A 15,578-nucleotide genomic window follows, 5' to 3' on the forward strand; every position below is an offset into this window, starting at 1 on the left:
CCACGCAGCTTGTGTAAGAGACAAAAAACCAGCTTTCCCAGCAGCATGCTGTACACACATTTCCACCGACAGGCTCTCTGTTCTTGAACTGTGGTGTCTTTCTTCAGTGGCTGTGGAGGGGGGTGGTGGCTGCAGCTGAACTGGTAGCAACAAAGTTGTAGCCACTGGTGCTGCTTTACCCTTCCCCCATCATGAGTCTTGGTTTGTAGGTCAATTGCTGCAGTAAACAGAACAAAACTCTGGGGTTTTTTTAGTCCTACAGAAACTAAATAGGTAAAACTCACTCTAGAAGGGACTTCCCTTAGTTCCGACAGCTTTGGCTGCTGGCAGGTGGATTGCCACAGCTGAACTTTCAACCTCAGTGCTTAAACCAACAACTCTGTTCTTTGAAGGGACAGGGGAGGTGGCACCGCTGACATTCTGTTGCTGCTCAACACCTGCAAGTGGCCTAACCCCCTCAAACGGGAGCTCGATGCAGGCCTGTCCATTAACATGTATGACCCAGACATTTTTATTTCAGTGACATGCCTCAGTAACACTGCTCTAATGCTAATGGTATATTTAAGATGGCAAAGGCTTTTTTTGTTTGGTCATAACTCATTGGTGTAAAACAGTAGAGTAACCCTCAAAACAATGCAGTACTTTGACACAGATGCACCTTCTGGTTACACAAAGACTTTAAATCAGTTTTCTAGCCAAGACTTTTTTTTTTTTTTTTTACTGCAGAAATATCTTTAAAAGGTAGTGGCTTCATGCTGGAGAGGGAACAGATGGGGAAAATGTCATTCTTCCACTAGTAAGCAGCGGATCTGGTCCTGAAACATCATTGTAAATAAGGATCAGAACACACACACACACAGAATGTTGTATTTATACACAGAATAACACCACTTGTCAAACTAAAATAGTGCAGAACATGAACATATTGCTGATCAAATTATTTCACCTGAAGAAAAGAGAGAACCAAGATCTCAAACATTTCTACTGTCAATGGACCCGCTGTCCAAAACTGAAGGTAGGGTGAGACTCTCAGCCACAGAGCAGCAGGTTACGCCGAAGGGAGGAACACACAATAACTGGGCTCTACAAGAATTCCAGACTCTTTACTCAAATTTTAATAAAACATTAACACTGTTGCTTATATTCCTTTCCCAAGATACTAATAACATGAGAATAAACAAATTATCAAAGCTATGTAACCATGCAAAATATTAGGCTTTTTTCAGTATTTAAGTTATTCTGAATATACAAACAATCAGACAGAATTATAAAGTGAAAATAACCAGTCTTGTACTTCCGTGGATTCCATGACACATTTCAGTTAATGTTTCCTGCATGCTCCTGAAACACGTGCAGTTGTTTTGCTCAGTATTATATGCAAGAAGTAGACATGTGCTTTCTCTCCAAACAGAAGCAGAAAAGTTACCTTTCATCAGCGTGATCTGTACTGTTCATAGCTCAAAAATTATTTATACACATCGATTCACTAACACTGCAGCGTAACATAACCTTCCCAGAGAAAAAGCAGCCGTTATTTCACCTCTTCGTTAGATTTGACATGTGAAATAAGTGACAATGCTTGAGACAATCATGCATAAAACTTCACATCAATGTTCTGATAAAATACTTAAAGAGATGAGGGAGTATGATCTGTGAGGCAATAATAAGGGACACGATAACCACTGCTCATCTCTTCCTACACACAGCAATTTAATTAACGTGATTTGCCTTATTGTCTCATACTGCAGTTCTCTTCCCTCTCAGTTTATCGTACAACTTAGGCAAACGACTTGATTTTGCAGTTACCTGCCAACATCCCAAACTGTAGGAGCAACATTTCTTTTTAAGCTGGAGTGAGTTTTAAGATGTCTAGGTATCTGCTCTCCCCAGGCTGATGAACAGAACAGCTCCTTTCTGCAGTTAATACAGCCTCTTCCTCATCAATCAGAGGTTAATACTCCCAGATTCAGTATGGATCATTTCTCCCAAACTTCTTTGGCATTTGTGAAAACTTCAAAACTTTGAAGGTAGCTGCTGGCATCATAACGGAGCAAAACATTTTCTTTAGCTTCTGAATCAGTTCCCATTTAATCTGGGCAAAAGATTCTGACAGACACCTCAATTTCAGTTTTAGGGTAGCTCTTTGTTCACTGGGGGTGGGAGGGGATGTTCAAAACCAGTCTGGAAATCTCATCGTTCTGTATCATCTGACTCCATGTCTTCTTACCACAATAGTTCCTGCTACAATATCGTAGGCTGTTCTGTTATGCTGGAAAAACAGCAGGGTAATGAACGCAGGGAAAAATGAAGCGATAGAAAAATTCTTGATCAAAGCTCGTATTGTGGACCTGAAATGAGGAAAAAAAACCATTCAGTACCTTATTTTCACTTGTCTGCTTATATTAGCAGTTACTTTCAAGTTTAGTTGCTCAGTTTCACACAGCACAAAAATCAACCTCCGGAGTTCAGAGATTCTTTTACCACCTAAATTCACGATTGAATAATTGCTATTTTATTCTTGGGACACAGAACCTAACAATAGCTCTTGCAATCTAATTATTGCAAAGGCCAGTAATAAAGAAATGGTGCATTTCCTTTCTAATCACACGCTTTCCACACTTCACCGGACAGCAACGCGGCCGAGCTAAGCGCACTTACGTTGTCATACTGACATTAGAAGACGGAATGACTAACACACGGCTGGGCGCAATAAGCACCGATGTATCGCATGTCACGACGCGCAGTCCAAGCAAGAACTTCCCTGGGGTTGCTCCACCTGCTCCCCAAATACAGATTATCTGTAAAAGAAAAATTCTTTCAATTCCACGCAACACCCTGTTGTTGGCTGGTCCAACAAAGTTGGGTTTTCCTCAAAACTACGTGAATGTCGAAAGCTGCAGCATGATGCAAAATACTGTAAAGAGGATTTATTTTACAGACCAATGGTGACAGATCTGTTTAAAACATTTATTTGAGAACTATTTAATTATAGAAGTTATAGTAGTTACCTCATAGAAGCAGACTAATAACCTGTAGATGAGAGCTACTACCATCATCTTCTGCAAATCTTCCATGGATGTATCCTCATCTATTTCTTCTATGATGTAATGCATGGCAAATTTAGAGATGTCCCTGCACAAAATAAGACTGAACTTTAAAACCATCCTTCTCCCAATACCAACGTTAGCCCTTTAATACTAGAATTCACTCCTTCAGTTCCAGCATTAGTAAAAGAACAAAAGCTCCTTGGCTTCTCTGATACTAAACAAGCCATTAAAATTCAGAACACTAGGTTTCCTTCTGAGTTGCTGCCTAGTTTGTTTTGCCTTTTTCATGAAAAAAAAAAAAATTAAAAAATCATTCTTTATTGCTACTTTGGCACAATAGCATCCCTGGGTAGTGAGCTGCAGAATTCTGCTGAAAATTCTCACACTTCTTGGGAGGATAAAACCCAGAGATTCTGCATGTGACCATCCAACTCCATGTAAATTGAAGGCCTCCACATCTCTGTCTTTGCAAGAACTTGCAAGGAAAAAGAAAAGGCAGCACTCCATAAATGCAAGGGAGAAGTTGCAAGTCTCCCTAAGCAAGCAAGGGAGACCCGTCCTCCCTCGCGTGATCAGGGCTCCTCATTCTCGGTGGTCTTTACAGCTCACCATGCTCCTCCAGAGGCAGGCACCTTGGCATGCAAGAGGAACTTTTCAACTTCAACCAATTTAAACCTTCAGGTTTTTTACCCTAACAAAGATACGCAAGGCATCGATTTTGAGTCCACTCTGTATTTTCACAAGATAAACTCTACAGATTTAACATTCTTACCTGATACCCGGGATGAATATACCTGTGACATGCATTTGGGCAAGGACTCACGCATACAAGTGAGAATTCCTACCCACGCAGAAGCGTGCAGCCCCACTTCAACACAATCCACCCAAATTTGTACTACTTGCCCTCTTTTATTTGGACTTAAAAGATTGGAAAAGCTAAGGAATTAAGAAAATAATGCGACACAACCTGCACTTCCCTTCAATATAACCTTGGCCTGAAGTCTCTGCCTTGAGCCTGTGAGGATGTATTTTTTTTCATGACAACCACATCTCACAAACAGAAAAACCCACCCCAGGATGCTTCTCTGAAGTTACTTGTAAGCAACTTACTGGCTCTTGCAAAAGCAGTAACATTGAAGATACTGTGAATTTATTGAGAAAAATCCCTCCTCTTTCCATCACCTTTACTATTTTACAGACATGTAACTGTCACCCATCTTTCCAGTACTTCATTTTGTATCATATTCAGCCTACTAAAACCAAAATGGAAATACAAGCTGTCGGGCTAGAACTGGAGGTTTTGGCAACTAAACAGAACTAAGAATTTGGCATTTTAATTGCATCCTTTTACATTAACATATTTATTGTTTTGGATTTGACCCACTTCCACACACCTTTAGAGCAGCAGTTTAAGGTGTCTGAAAGATGTTATTGGTACGGTATCACTTCACAGTCAGTCAACATTTGGAAAGTTCTTTAGCAGAAAACTTGGATTCTGAAACGTTTCTACAGTAATGGAATTAATGACTACACCAAGTTCTCATCTCTTAATCAGACCAAAATATTCGATTACATCAAGCCAAAGCAGAGGAACTAAATGAGCTGTGGAATAAGATATCTACAGAAACAGATAAAAAAGGAACAGTCTTTGAGGTAAATGGTTACATGTGAGTATAAAAATGTGAAATGAAGAATCTTTCAGCGTAGTGTATAATTGATAGACACGATGCTTAATCTACTTTCTAAGAAACCCAACTTACGACCAGTAAGGACTGCAGCACAGCAGCATTCCTAGCAATCAGGGCGTATTTCAAAATTACACACAGGATCTGAATTATTTATTTTTTTTTGTTGTGGGTTAGTCCTGTTTTGGTCACAAATCTAAGACACAGCACCACAGGAATTTTCTTTCTATGAAGAAAATTAACTCCATTCCAGCCAGATCCAGTACACTTTTAAAGGCTGTTTAAAAAACCCTCAAGTTTATTTGTCAATGTTTTTTCTCTGAAATTTTAAAGGACTTCTTAAAAATCTTGCTATTGCCCCCCGAAAAACATGAGTGCAAGTCTGATCTATTCTTAGTAAGGAGTTTGTAAGCCTTTGAAGACACCTGTAAAAATTCTTTCTTTCCATCAGATGACCCAAAATCAGGAAGCACTTAAAAAGTATGTGAACCTAGCAGTGCTTTTTCCTCAACTCTGGACAGTTACCAAGTGCCATCACGTGCACAAGCATGCCATACAGAGATGAAGACACTTCAAAGATCATGAAGAGCTTAAAGCTGTATATAACAAAGCTTTAAATTGTTCCACTTACTTTATTCCACTGAGGTGCATAACACTTAAAACAATGGTTGCCTTTATAAAGAACAGAATAAAAAAATCCACCATCTCTGCTATGAATCTGTGTGCCAACGAAGGGATGATGAACTCCCGACCTGTAACAGAAGTAGTTAATGTTACCCAGATTTTATTGCACTAACACAAAGCTAACACTATCATCCAACGAACACTGCACATTAACCTCACTACAAAAGCATCATCAAGGCTCTTTATCTCAGCTCACATCTTCCAGAAAACTTCTAGAAGTGTGTGAATAAAAAAAGATCTGAATTGTTTAAATTGAGTTATAAGAACCTTCTTAAATTAAATCAAACTCTTTCCAAACTCCAAGTCCCCTCTGAATTAGGATTACAGGCAAAATCCCGCCCCGTTGAAGAACCAAAGTATATTCAAGTGCATCAATTTTTGTATTCTTTCATTTAGAACAGCTTTCAGTAAATCTGAGAGTTCAGGTAAAAAGAAAATTAGATCTACCACAACTTTTCTATTGCTCAGCAGCAAGGCTTCCTTGTGTGCCAAGAACTAGCTCTCTGAAAGTCAAACATTGCCTATTTTGTCTCCAGTCAGACACAGAAATAAGAGCAGATGAAAACATTAGTTGTACTTGACATCAACATTCCTACAGACTACTTATAAAACACAGCGTGCTGCCCTACCAGGAGCCAGAACACATTTCCCCTATTTAATTGGTCAAGTGCAAATGGACATGAAGTAAGTAGTCACAGTTAAAAGCTTTTGTTGCTAATGCTACATCAGATGACTAAAGCAAAGAAAACATTGAAGAGTACCTTAGAAAGCTTCCAAGGAATAGCACTGCAAAATAATCACATCTGAACCCATCTACCCCTCTATTTCCCAAAGGACAAACAATGACGCCCACGTTAAACCAGCAACAACTCACATGTAAACTTCATTTAGAAACACTCAAGTACTACTAGATGTAAGCTTGTGGAAAATAGAGACTGGGTTAGTTAGTCTTTCTGAGAATGCCTACCCCCACACACAGGGAAAGGGGAAAAGCAAAGAAAAAAACATTCCTCTCTCCAATCTCAAAAAAAATCATCAAATTTCACTTAGAAAAAACCTCCACAGTTCACCTGCTTGACACTGATACTGCCAGCCTCACAAGCTATGCAAGGGAAGCCGAGAGCCCAAGGCACTTGAGTGCTTTTTAAATGGGGTTAAGTATAATCAAGCCGTGACTAGGTAAGAGCCAGTTCTTATTTAACATACCTTAGTTCATGTATCTTTGTTTCCTACCCGTTTCATGGATAACTCTGCATTGATACTACCAAGCAGCGTCATTGTTACATATCTAATACTAAAATGGATTCAATTCTCATTGTCAAAGCATGTCCAAGCTGTCAATTACATTCTAATTAAAGATTCTTCAACTGAGGCAGAAGGGAGTATAGCCAGTCCCCCAATCCTGGCTTGAGCACACAGCACCAGATAAAAATGTTCATTTGCTCAGTCAAAAGGAGCACGTTTGTTGAAGCCTGTGCCACAGTTTCATTTAAATACATCAGATTCAATGACTGAATAAGGAAGATGCCAAGTGGGACTAAGAAAATAAGTACTCAAATTATGTTAAACTCCATTATATTAAGCCGCCTTTGTGAGCCGCAGACTCTGGCATATTTCCCTCGCAGTGACTGGAGATGTTCCTCCTATCAGAATCCACTATTTTGCCAGGGGTTACTATTTGTGCGGCAGGGATAGCCAAATGCAACACACATCCATCTCAGCTCAAAGGTCTAGGATCTTACATTAAGCTAGTAATAAAGATGGGTTTGCACCAGTCAGCCACAGGGCAGACAAGGCTTGGATGCACTTTTTGCTCTCCTGTTGCCAGCAGAAGAGCAGTAATCTGCAGTAAGACAGGGTGGGGCAAACGGACGAAGCGTCTGAAATCATGACGACCATCCGCAAAAAGCCTGCTAGTGCTTGGAGTGCTGTTAATACTGGTGCTCTGACACACTTGCAGGTAGATTGAACTGGAAAAGGCAGTTACCAATTCCACTTTTTGACATCCCAGTTTAAAATCTGCAACATTAACATAAGCTGTCAGTTATTTCAGCTTACGTAAGCACACTGATCTGTAAACTGCAGTGGCGTAGGGCTGGACGGATACACGGCCTGCCCTGCCAAGCCTGCTGTGTAGGCAATAATCTGCAACAGGAAAGAAGGAGCCGTAATCGCTTCAGCTGTTCCAGATACCTCCATTTGCAATCTGGAGGCAAAGCACTGGCACAAGTCTTTGTTTATAATTGTATGGTATCACTGTATCACATACAGAGTTCCCTTAAGAAGGCTAGGTGTTGCAACAGTATTTAGCATTCAGAATCGTGACATCCAGCAGCATGAAATAAGAACCATGCCCTAAATTACCTTTAAGATTTGGAATCAGTTTCTGAAGAACTAGGTAAAAATCCAAAACCCATTTCAGCCTAGCCTTTGCCCATATCCCCTTTTTTGGTGGCTGGTAATAGCTGTTTATAAGCAATCTATAACTCAGAATCAGGGCACAATTAAAGAAAATACTACTTTGTGTTATAACCTTGCTTAAAGAACATCTATTTTAAACCACAAGAAAGCAGCAAGCTCAGTAGCTAGATTCCCTTCCCTTCACGAGAAAAACACTCTCTGTTCACACCCAGCCGCTGAGCTTATAAATAATGCTGCTGATCAGTAATGCTGTACTTTGCCCTGCAGAAAGAAAAGAGCTCTGGGTTTTCTCCAAAGTCCTTCAGCAGCGTTCTGCTCCACAGTTCTCTACCATTACTCAAGGTGCTGCGCAGCACGCAGGGCATGTCACCTAGCTGCTCCCCAATTTGGAAAGCAACATTTTGTGCTCCAGGTTTTGTCTCTGACGTGATCAGAGCAAGTTTGTCTTACTCCTGAACAAACACAAACATAAGCACTGCTATGCACATAACAGACCTTTGTTTATCTCGGGTTCTGTCGCTAGCTTGTTGAATGTAAGCAGGTTTTGACGTCTATGCTTCAATTTCATTATTTTATTTGAGCACCAAAAGCCCTCTAAACCCGACGGTTTAGATGTCGTCAGCCAAGCAGGCTACTTGCAAAGCTAGATGCATTACAAGCCTGCGACCACAAGTTGCACTCGAAAAAAATAAAACTCCTTCCTACCCACGAAAACATCTTACGAGCACTTTAGTTACAAGCTGCACACCACGAGCCAACCCCCTCAAACCGCCCGGGGATTAAGCCCTGGCTTTACCAGCGCGGGATGCGGGCTGTCACCCCTCCCGGGGCACGGCTCCGCAGCCCACGGACACCGCCCAGCCCCTGCCCGCCCGCCGCTCCCGAGGGGCCGCCGCACTGCCGGGGGGCGCCCCCAGCCCCTGCCCACCCCTCACGGCCGCTGACCGGGGCCGGGCCGCCCGCCCCTTCCCCCCCGCCGAAGCGGCCCCGGCTCACCTGCCGGCCGCCCCGTGTCCCGGGGGGCGCCGCTGGTGCCGGTGGCGCTGCCGGAGGCCGCCCTGGGCACGGGGGCCAACCTGCCCGCCGCTCCCGGCCAAGCGGGGGCGGGCGCGGCGGCGGCGCGGGGGCTCGGCCCGGCGGCGGCCGTGTGGGCCGGCGGCGGAGCGAAGAGGTAGAAGGGGCTGTAGTAGGCGGCGGCGGCCGCCCCCGGCGGTGGGGAGGGAGCGGGCGGCGTCGCGGCGACGCGAGGGGGGCCGGCGGCGGCGGGCGCGGCGGAGGCGGCGAGGAGCGCGGGCAGGCAGCCCTGCCAGCTGAGGTACCCGCAGTACGAGTCCCACAGCCACTGGTGAACGCGCCGCGCGTACTCCGCCGCGCTCAGCGGCTTCGCCCCGCCGCCCTCGCCCCCGAAGGCCGCCGGAGGGGAGCACGGCGGGGACGACGCAGCGGCCGCCGCCCCTCCGGAGACGCTGTCGCTCCTCTCGTTATCGCCCTTCGCCATCGCCGCCGCCCCAGCGCCGGTCCGGCCCGCGCCCGGCTCCGCTCCGGGCTCCGCCATCTCCTCCATCTCCGCTGACACTGAGCGCCTGCGCTCGGCGCGCCTGCGCGGGGGAGGCGGCCCGCCGGCCCCATTTACCGCGGGGGGGGAGCGCAGGAAGAGTGCAAACGCCAGGCGGAGTCCTCCGCGCACGCAGCCGGGCTCGGAGCGCACCACTCGGCAGCAAACCCCTCCCTGCCGTTGCGCCGGGAAGAACCAGGCTTCCCCCCCGTCCCCGCAGTGAGGTGGTATCGCCTAACGTGGAGGCAGGGAGGCGGGCTGGCCGGGGCGGTCCCGAGCGCTCCTGAGGTAAAAGGAAAGGCCCCGGGTGGGGGAAGGGCCGGTGGCTCGGCCGCCCGCCGGGCTGCGGTGTACGCTTGGGGGCTGCGCCATGTCTCCTTAGCACAAAGCAGGTTCCCGGCTCCTCCCGCAGCAGCGCGGCCGTGTCGCGCCGCCCGGAGGCAGCGCGGGGAGCTGCCGTCCCCTCGGCCGGCCCGGCCCGGCCCCCTTGGGGCCGAGTCGTCCGCCCCAGCCCTGGCTCCGTAGCCGGGCAGCAGCTGTGAAAGCCGGGAGCGGGCGGCGGGGTTGCCTGCGCCAGCATGTTGTACTGTAGCGTGGAAAGGGAGCCTCCACCTTCGCTTCCACAGCGCTCCCCCTCCGATCGGCGCCGGCGGGCTGGAGCGGGACCTCCCCATCCTGGGATTCTGTCCCTCCCGCCGGCTGAGTGCGGCCCAGGTCACAGCTACGTCCCTCTGAACAGGCTCTGGGGGGTGAGCTGGGGAAGCCGAGTGAGGAACGAGGCGCCCTGCCGCTGGGCCGGTGCGGCTGGCTGGGGCTGGGCGCTCGGTGCCGCCCGGCGCCACAGCTGCTGTGCCCGGCCGCTGCCTCAGCGCGCTCCCCTTGCCGGTAGGAAGGGGTTTGAACTTGTTCGGAGAGCGAAAAGGTGTTAAACTGCTCTCTCTTGTGTCCTCCTGCAATTCGATTTTCTCGTGCAAGTGTTGCCTTTTTCTCTCTCTTCCCCTTTCTCATCTGTTCCCCTGTCAGATTCATGTCCTCACGTAAAAACACAGAACGAGGAGCGCTACAGCAAGTTTAAACAAAGTTCTGCAAATTAATTTTTAATATTTAAGGTTCCTATGTACCATTAAGCATCTCAACCAGACCACAAGTTCCTTATACCGCAGATGTTAACATAGCTCCATACTGAATGCACTGGTAACACATACTGTAAGCCTGGGGTGTTCCCTATTTTCAACACCACAGATAGCACAGCTGAAAAAAACAGTCGTTTTCCCCTGTTAGATAGGAACAAATACATTATTTTTCCCATGTAGCCCTAATTAATTTAAAAACTAAAGTAGTTTCTGCGGAACGAGTCTCTCATATAGACAAACTGAGGTGAATTGATAAAGTGCTGAACCTATACCATCTTAATTAAATGCAGTTATGTTAGGTGCTTTGTGACATAGACTTGGGTGAAATCAGTATGAATAAATTATTTGGGAAATGTAGCAAGTTTTAGCATGATTAGGAAGGACAGTGAAGAATGAAAGAAAGGAAGGAAGGTAGACAAGTGTATAGAAGAAAATACAGTCTTAAACCAGCTATTAACTCCTAATATAACTAGCTATTCTAGTAAAAGTAACATAATAGAGCTTCCTCCTTTATTGCCTGTCTTCATCAGCTACAGTCTGTTTAATTATTTTTTTTTAATTAGGTTTTCACCACAAACCCTTTACAACCAGTGTCAGGTGCTTTGCACATGTGGCCAGGTTTTGCAAGCCAGATCAGCTCTTAAGGTATGATTACAAGATCTCACAGGCTCCATAGAATACTGTCAGTCACATGTAAATTTTAGAGTCACCAGCAGCATTACGCAGACATAACCAGTGAGAACTCTTTATGTAATTATGCTGGGTACTCAAGGTGAAATGGGATCGCTGACAGCGGAGAGCAAGGGAGTAACAGGTATCACAGACAACACAGTATTTCCTCATTCCCATATTTTTCAGTTACTAGTTTTTCATTCTTCTACCTTAAAAAAATAACCCACGAAAGACCCACAAATTCTGCAAGCATCCAGATTATTCTAGTCTGGGATGTGTATGATAGAGATGCTGTAACAACAGGGATTGCCAGTGGTGGGGAAGCACAGCTTAGGCTTTTGATGACAAAGGGTCTTGTGTGACACATTGCTGTGTCAGATTGCCACACATGTTACGGGAGTGCTTACCGTCTTCTGCAGCACCAATTTCTCCCTACTTTAGTTTGATTTCTCTTGTGAGCAGAGTCAGAGCGAGATAATCTTGTGTAGTTCACTGTACCAGTTGATGAAAACAAATGGCTGAATGCCTCGGCAGTTAAATACACTTCTTTAGAAATGAGATTTAGGCAAGAGGAAATGTTTTGACCTAGATCAAAAGAGGAAGGCAAGCACCTAAAAGCCGATATTGCAGTAGTTAAGGTTTAAGGGGAATCTGGAATCCCATCTGAAGCTCTTTTATTGTAGGTAATGCTGAAAAGCCTGGTTTGTCACTCCTGAGTGGGGAGTCCTTTATAGTCAATAGGAAGTAACAGAGCACCGGTCTGCTGTACATCTGTTGTTCAGAGCTACAGAGATGTATCCTTGCTCATTTTTGGTACTTATTCTAGCGTTTTGTTTTCAAGGAAGTGTTTTAAACAATTTTTTAAACCAAGGATTTGCTGAAGCATTCACCTGGGTGTATGAAACTGAAATTCAATCCCTTCCTTTGCTTGGGGGATGCAGATCACATCTCCTGCATCATGCTGAAGTGTTCTAATAATAGGAGCTCTTTAAAAGAGTCCTTGGATGGGAGTTGTTGGACATTAATCAACAGCAACCTCTTGTCATTCCAAAGTGGTTAATTATTGTTGTGGCCAGCAGCCTACATATATTCATGCTATTTACATGTTTGTATCAAGTATGTATGTTCATGTACAGAGTGAAATTAAATGCAAATGTTGGTTAAAGAGATTCTTTGTTACTGAAACATACAGACTGAGTCACCAAAGCATGAGAACTTTACCCCTTGTTGGGGCAAGCAGCCAGGTACAGAACATGATACTTGACACCCCCCCCCTTCAAAAAAAAAAAAAAAAAAAAGTAGGCATTTACGTAAGTATAAAGTAAAGCATTATATATTACAGTGTAGAAAGATGGCTCAACTGTCTTCCAAATTAAATCAATTTAGCCTTCAACTCTTAAACCGCTCTGCCTGATCCATCTGAGGATTTTGAAGGAGACTTTGGCTCTAAAAGCTTTCATGGTCCACTGAGTAGCATTTTCTTTCCAAGAGATGCAACTTTAAGTGTAATACAGACAGAAAACAGAATCCTAGTGGTCACAGTTGATAAGAAGGACATATCAAATCAGCTGAGAAAAAAATGAACATATGGTACATAGATTTTTAGTGTGGTTGCCTGTTACTAGTACTGTTTTGGGAGTTGCGTGTAAATATCTTTATTTGCCTTTTACCTTGACTTGGTGTGAATGAAGAGTAAGCAGAAAACAGCTTTACTGAGGAGCATGGCACTCAGAAACCCTGCCAGTTACCCAATTCTCTATCACATTCTTTAGTGTTCCCCCAGAGGAGTGTACAGGAACGTGCCTCCACTGAAGCAGCACTGGAACTAGGGGTTTGGAGAAGAGTTTGTGGGGGTCAGTGGTGATCAGGTCCTTGGCAGGCAGCAAGACTTAGGGAAGCAGGGTTAAGCCTAGAAGCTCACCACCGAGTGTTGGGTGGTGGAGTAGGGAGCGTTCTCTGCTCTACAAAAATTTGGCACCCAAAAAGATTTTTCAGGGTTATTTCAACTATAAAGAGAGAGCAGGTTCTTGTTCCCTGGTAGTCAGAACGTTCCCTGGGGAGTGTTATTTATGATTTTAATCTAATGACTCGTTCGTATGTCAGGGGCCTGTTTATAGGCACCTTCTGAGGGCAGTAGCTACTGGCAAGTATTTTCACAGCAGTGGACTCAGATCACCTCCAGCAGGGGAACTGAATCTGTCTTTTATGTTCTTGGTAACTGCTCTGTGTGCTAGCATATTGTATAATCAAGTGAATATTACTTCCATTTGTCTGGAGGCAGCTGCTTCCACATCTTAGAAGGAGCTCAGCTGAACATCACATCAGGAGAGTGCACTTTCAACTTGTGTGCATACTGAGATGACTCCCGGAAAGATTTCAAATGGAAACATGCTTGATCTCTGGGAAAGGAATGTGATGCACAGGTTTATGAACTTGTGTATAGTGTATATGAACTTGTGTATAGTACAGTGACATTGAAGGAATTCATGCAGATCCAGATACACTGAAGACTCCGAAAAGAGTAAGAACGAAAAATGGTTTGTCCGGATAATAACTATGGTAGTGGAAAGCCTCAGCAGGTGCCTGATTTCCTAGGACATTGAAAAGATTTCTGGTTTTCAAATGCAGACTTGAAATTACTTACTCCTTTATCTTCAATAGCTCTGTCAAATATTACTTTTAAGTTCAATCAGTTTTTAAGTGTGGTGTTAATGGAAACAGGCTTAGCAGTGTTCAAAAAACCAAAAGATCAGATTAATTATTGGTCACAAGTAGCTGTTTTTTCTTCTTTCTTGCCCATCAAACTTTCTTTTACCAAGATTATAATTTCAAAATCAAAGTAATCGTTAAATGTTTTTACAGTGACTTTTAGAGGGTAGAATTTCCCCGTTCTTTGGCAAACGAGACGCATCCTTGGGAGTGCCGTAGTGCCGCATGTTGTCATTCAGAGCTCCCGAGGGCCTGGCCCTCAGCCGGTTTCTGCCATCTGGTGGACACACGGAGTCACTACCGCAACGCGTCTTGTTTCCACTAACGGGGTAGCCAACGTTCTAAACTAAGCGAGTATCACAGGATCACAGAAGGGTTGTGGTTGGCCGGGACCTCTGGAGGTCACCTGGTCCCACCCCCTGCTCAAGCAGGGCTCCCTAGGTCCAGTTGCCCTGGACTGTGTCCATGTGGCTTTAGAATGTCTCCAAGGCGGGAGACTTCACTGCCTCTCTGGGCAACCCGGGCCAGTGCTCTGTCAGCCACACAGTGAAAGTGTTTCCTGATGTTTACCAGCAACCTCCTGTGTTTCTGTGCGTGCCCACTGCCTCTGGTCGTGTCACTGGGCACCACTGAGGAGAGCCTGGCTCTGTCCTCTTTGCACTCTCCCTTCAGGTACTTACACACATTAACAGAACCCCCCTGAGCCTTCTCTTCTCCAGGCTGAAAAAGTCCCAGCTCTGTCAGCCTTTCCTCCTGGGAGAGATGCTCCAGTCCTGTCATCACCCTCCTGGCCCTTCACTGGACTCTCCAGTATGTTCATGTCTCTCTTGTACTGGGGAGCTTGGAACTGGACCCAGCACTCTGGATGTGGCCTCACCAGTGCTAAGTAGAAGGGAAGGATCACCTCCCTCGACCTGCTGGCAATGCCCCCTCCTTATGCATGCCAGGATACCGCCCGTCCCCTTTGCTGCACTGGCTCATGTTTGACTTGGTGTCCACCAGGACTCCCAGGTGCTTTCCTGCCAAGCTGCTCTCCAGCTGGGCAGCCCCCAGCATATACTGGTGCATGGGGTGGTTGTTACCCAGGTGCAGGACTTTGCAGTTCCCCTTGTTGAATTTTATGAGTACTTCTACAGAGGTTCTATTTAAGAAAGTATGAGATCCGTTGAAGCGTTTTGTAGGAAAAAAGCTTTTTACATTTGGACACTTAATAAAAATCTCCTCTTTTACCTGTATGTTACTGGCTGATTGACAGCACCTGTACTGGTGAATATTTGACCCATGCAGGTTTATAAAAATGAACTGGCTAATTACACCATACACATTTGTTCTGTATCAATATAGGCACCAGATGCACTGTTTTCTCTTTTGACAGTTGCACTGATTTAAAGCATAACCACAATTTTGGTGCAATGTAGAGCTGAAATCAAGGGGCATACCTTGTGTGATAGTGTGCAGTAAAAAGAAGTGAACAATAGGACCTCAGGGATGCTTGGCGTGTAGCGGTTTGTTCCTTGATGGAGTCAACCATTAAACACAGATCAAATTTGCTGCTGAAGACTTGGTGGACACAACTCATCATGGTCAAGATGATTCATCAAATCATCATTCTGCAGCTTGTTGACTATTTCTATCTCAAGATATACTTGATTTTTCAGAAAATGAGTTTTTA

The 15,578-nt window shown here is 45.1% G+C and overlaps 1 protein-coding gene and 1 long non-coding RNA gene across 3 annotated transcripts in view; one reads left to right on the forward strand and one right to left on the reverse strand.

Moving 5' to 3' along the window:
* Window positions 1-850: 850 nt before the first annotated feature.
* FAM8A1 (family with sequence similarity 8 member A1) lies at window positions 851-9,557 on the reverse strand. The gene is made up of 5 exons (XM_080378249.1): window positions 8,834-9,557; window positions 5,364-5,484; window positions 3,009-3,132; window positions 2,659-2,798; window positions 851-2,348 (listed from the first exon to the last, which is right to left on the reverse strand). The coding sequence occupies exons 1-5, from the start codon at window positions 9,399-9,401 to the stop codon at window positions 2,204-2,206; spliced, it is 1,098 nt and encodes a 365-aa protein (XP_080234375.1). The 5' UTR covers window positions 9,402-9,557; the 3' UTR covers window positions 851-2,203.
* Window positions 9,544-15,578, forward strand: part of LOC308060041 — a 61,231-nt gene continuing 55,196 nt past the window's right edge. The window contains exons 1-2 of one of the 2 annotated variants that reach the window (XR_013926571.1): window positions 9,544-9,680; window positions 11,089-11,170. This is a non-coding gene — a long non-coding RNA (uncharacterized lncRNA). Of the gene's footprint in view, window positions 11,171-15,578 lie in introns of both variants that reach the window. The other variant, XR_013926570.1, reaches the window with a different exon arrangement.

This window comes from Falco punctatus (assembly GCF_963210335.1).
Source record: "Falco punctatus genome assembly, chromosome: 3".
Taxonomy (NCBI): Eukaryota; Metazoa; Chordata; class Aves; order Falconiformes; family Falconidae; genus Falco; species Falco punctatus.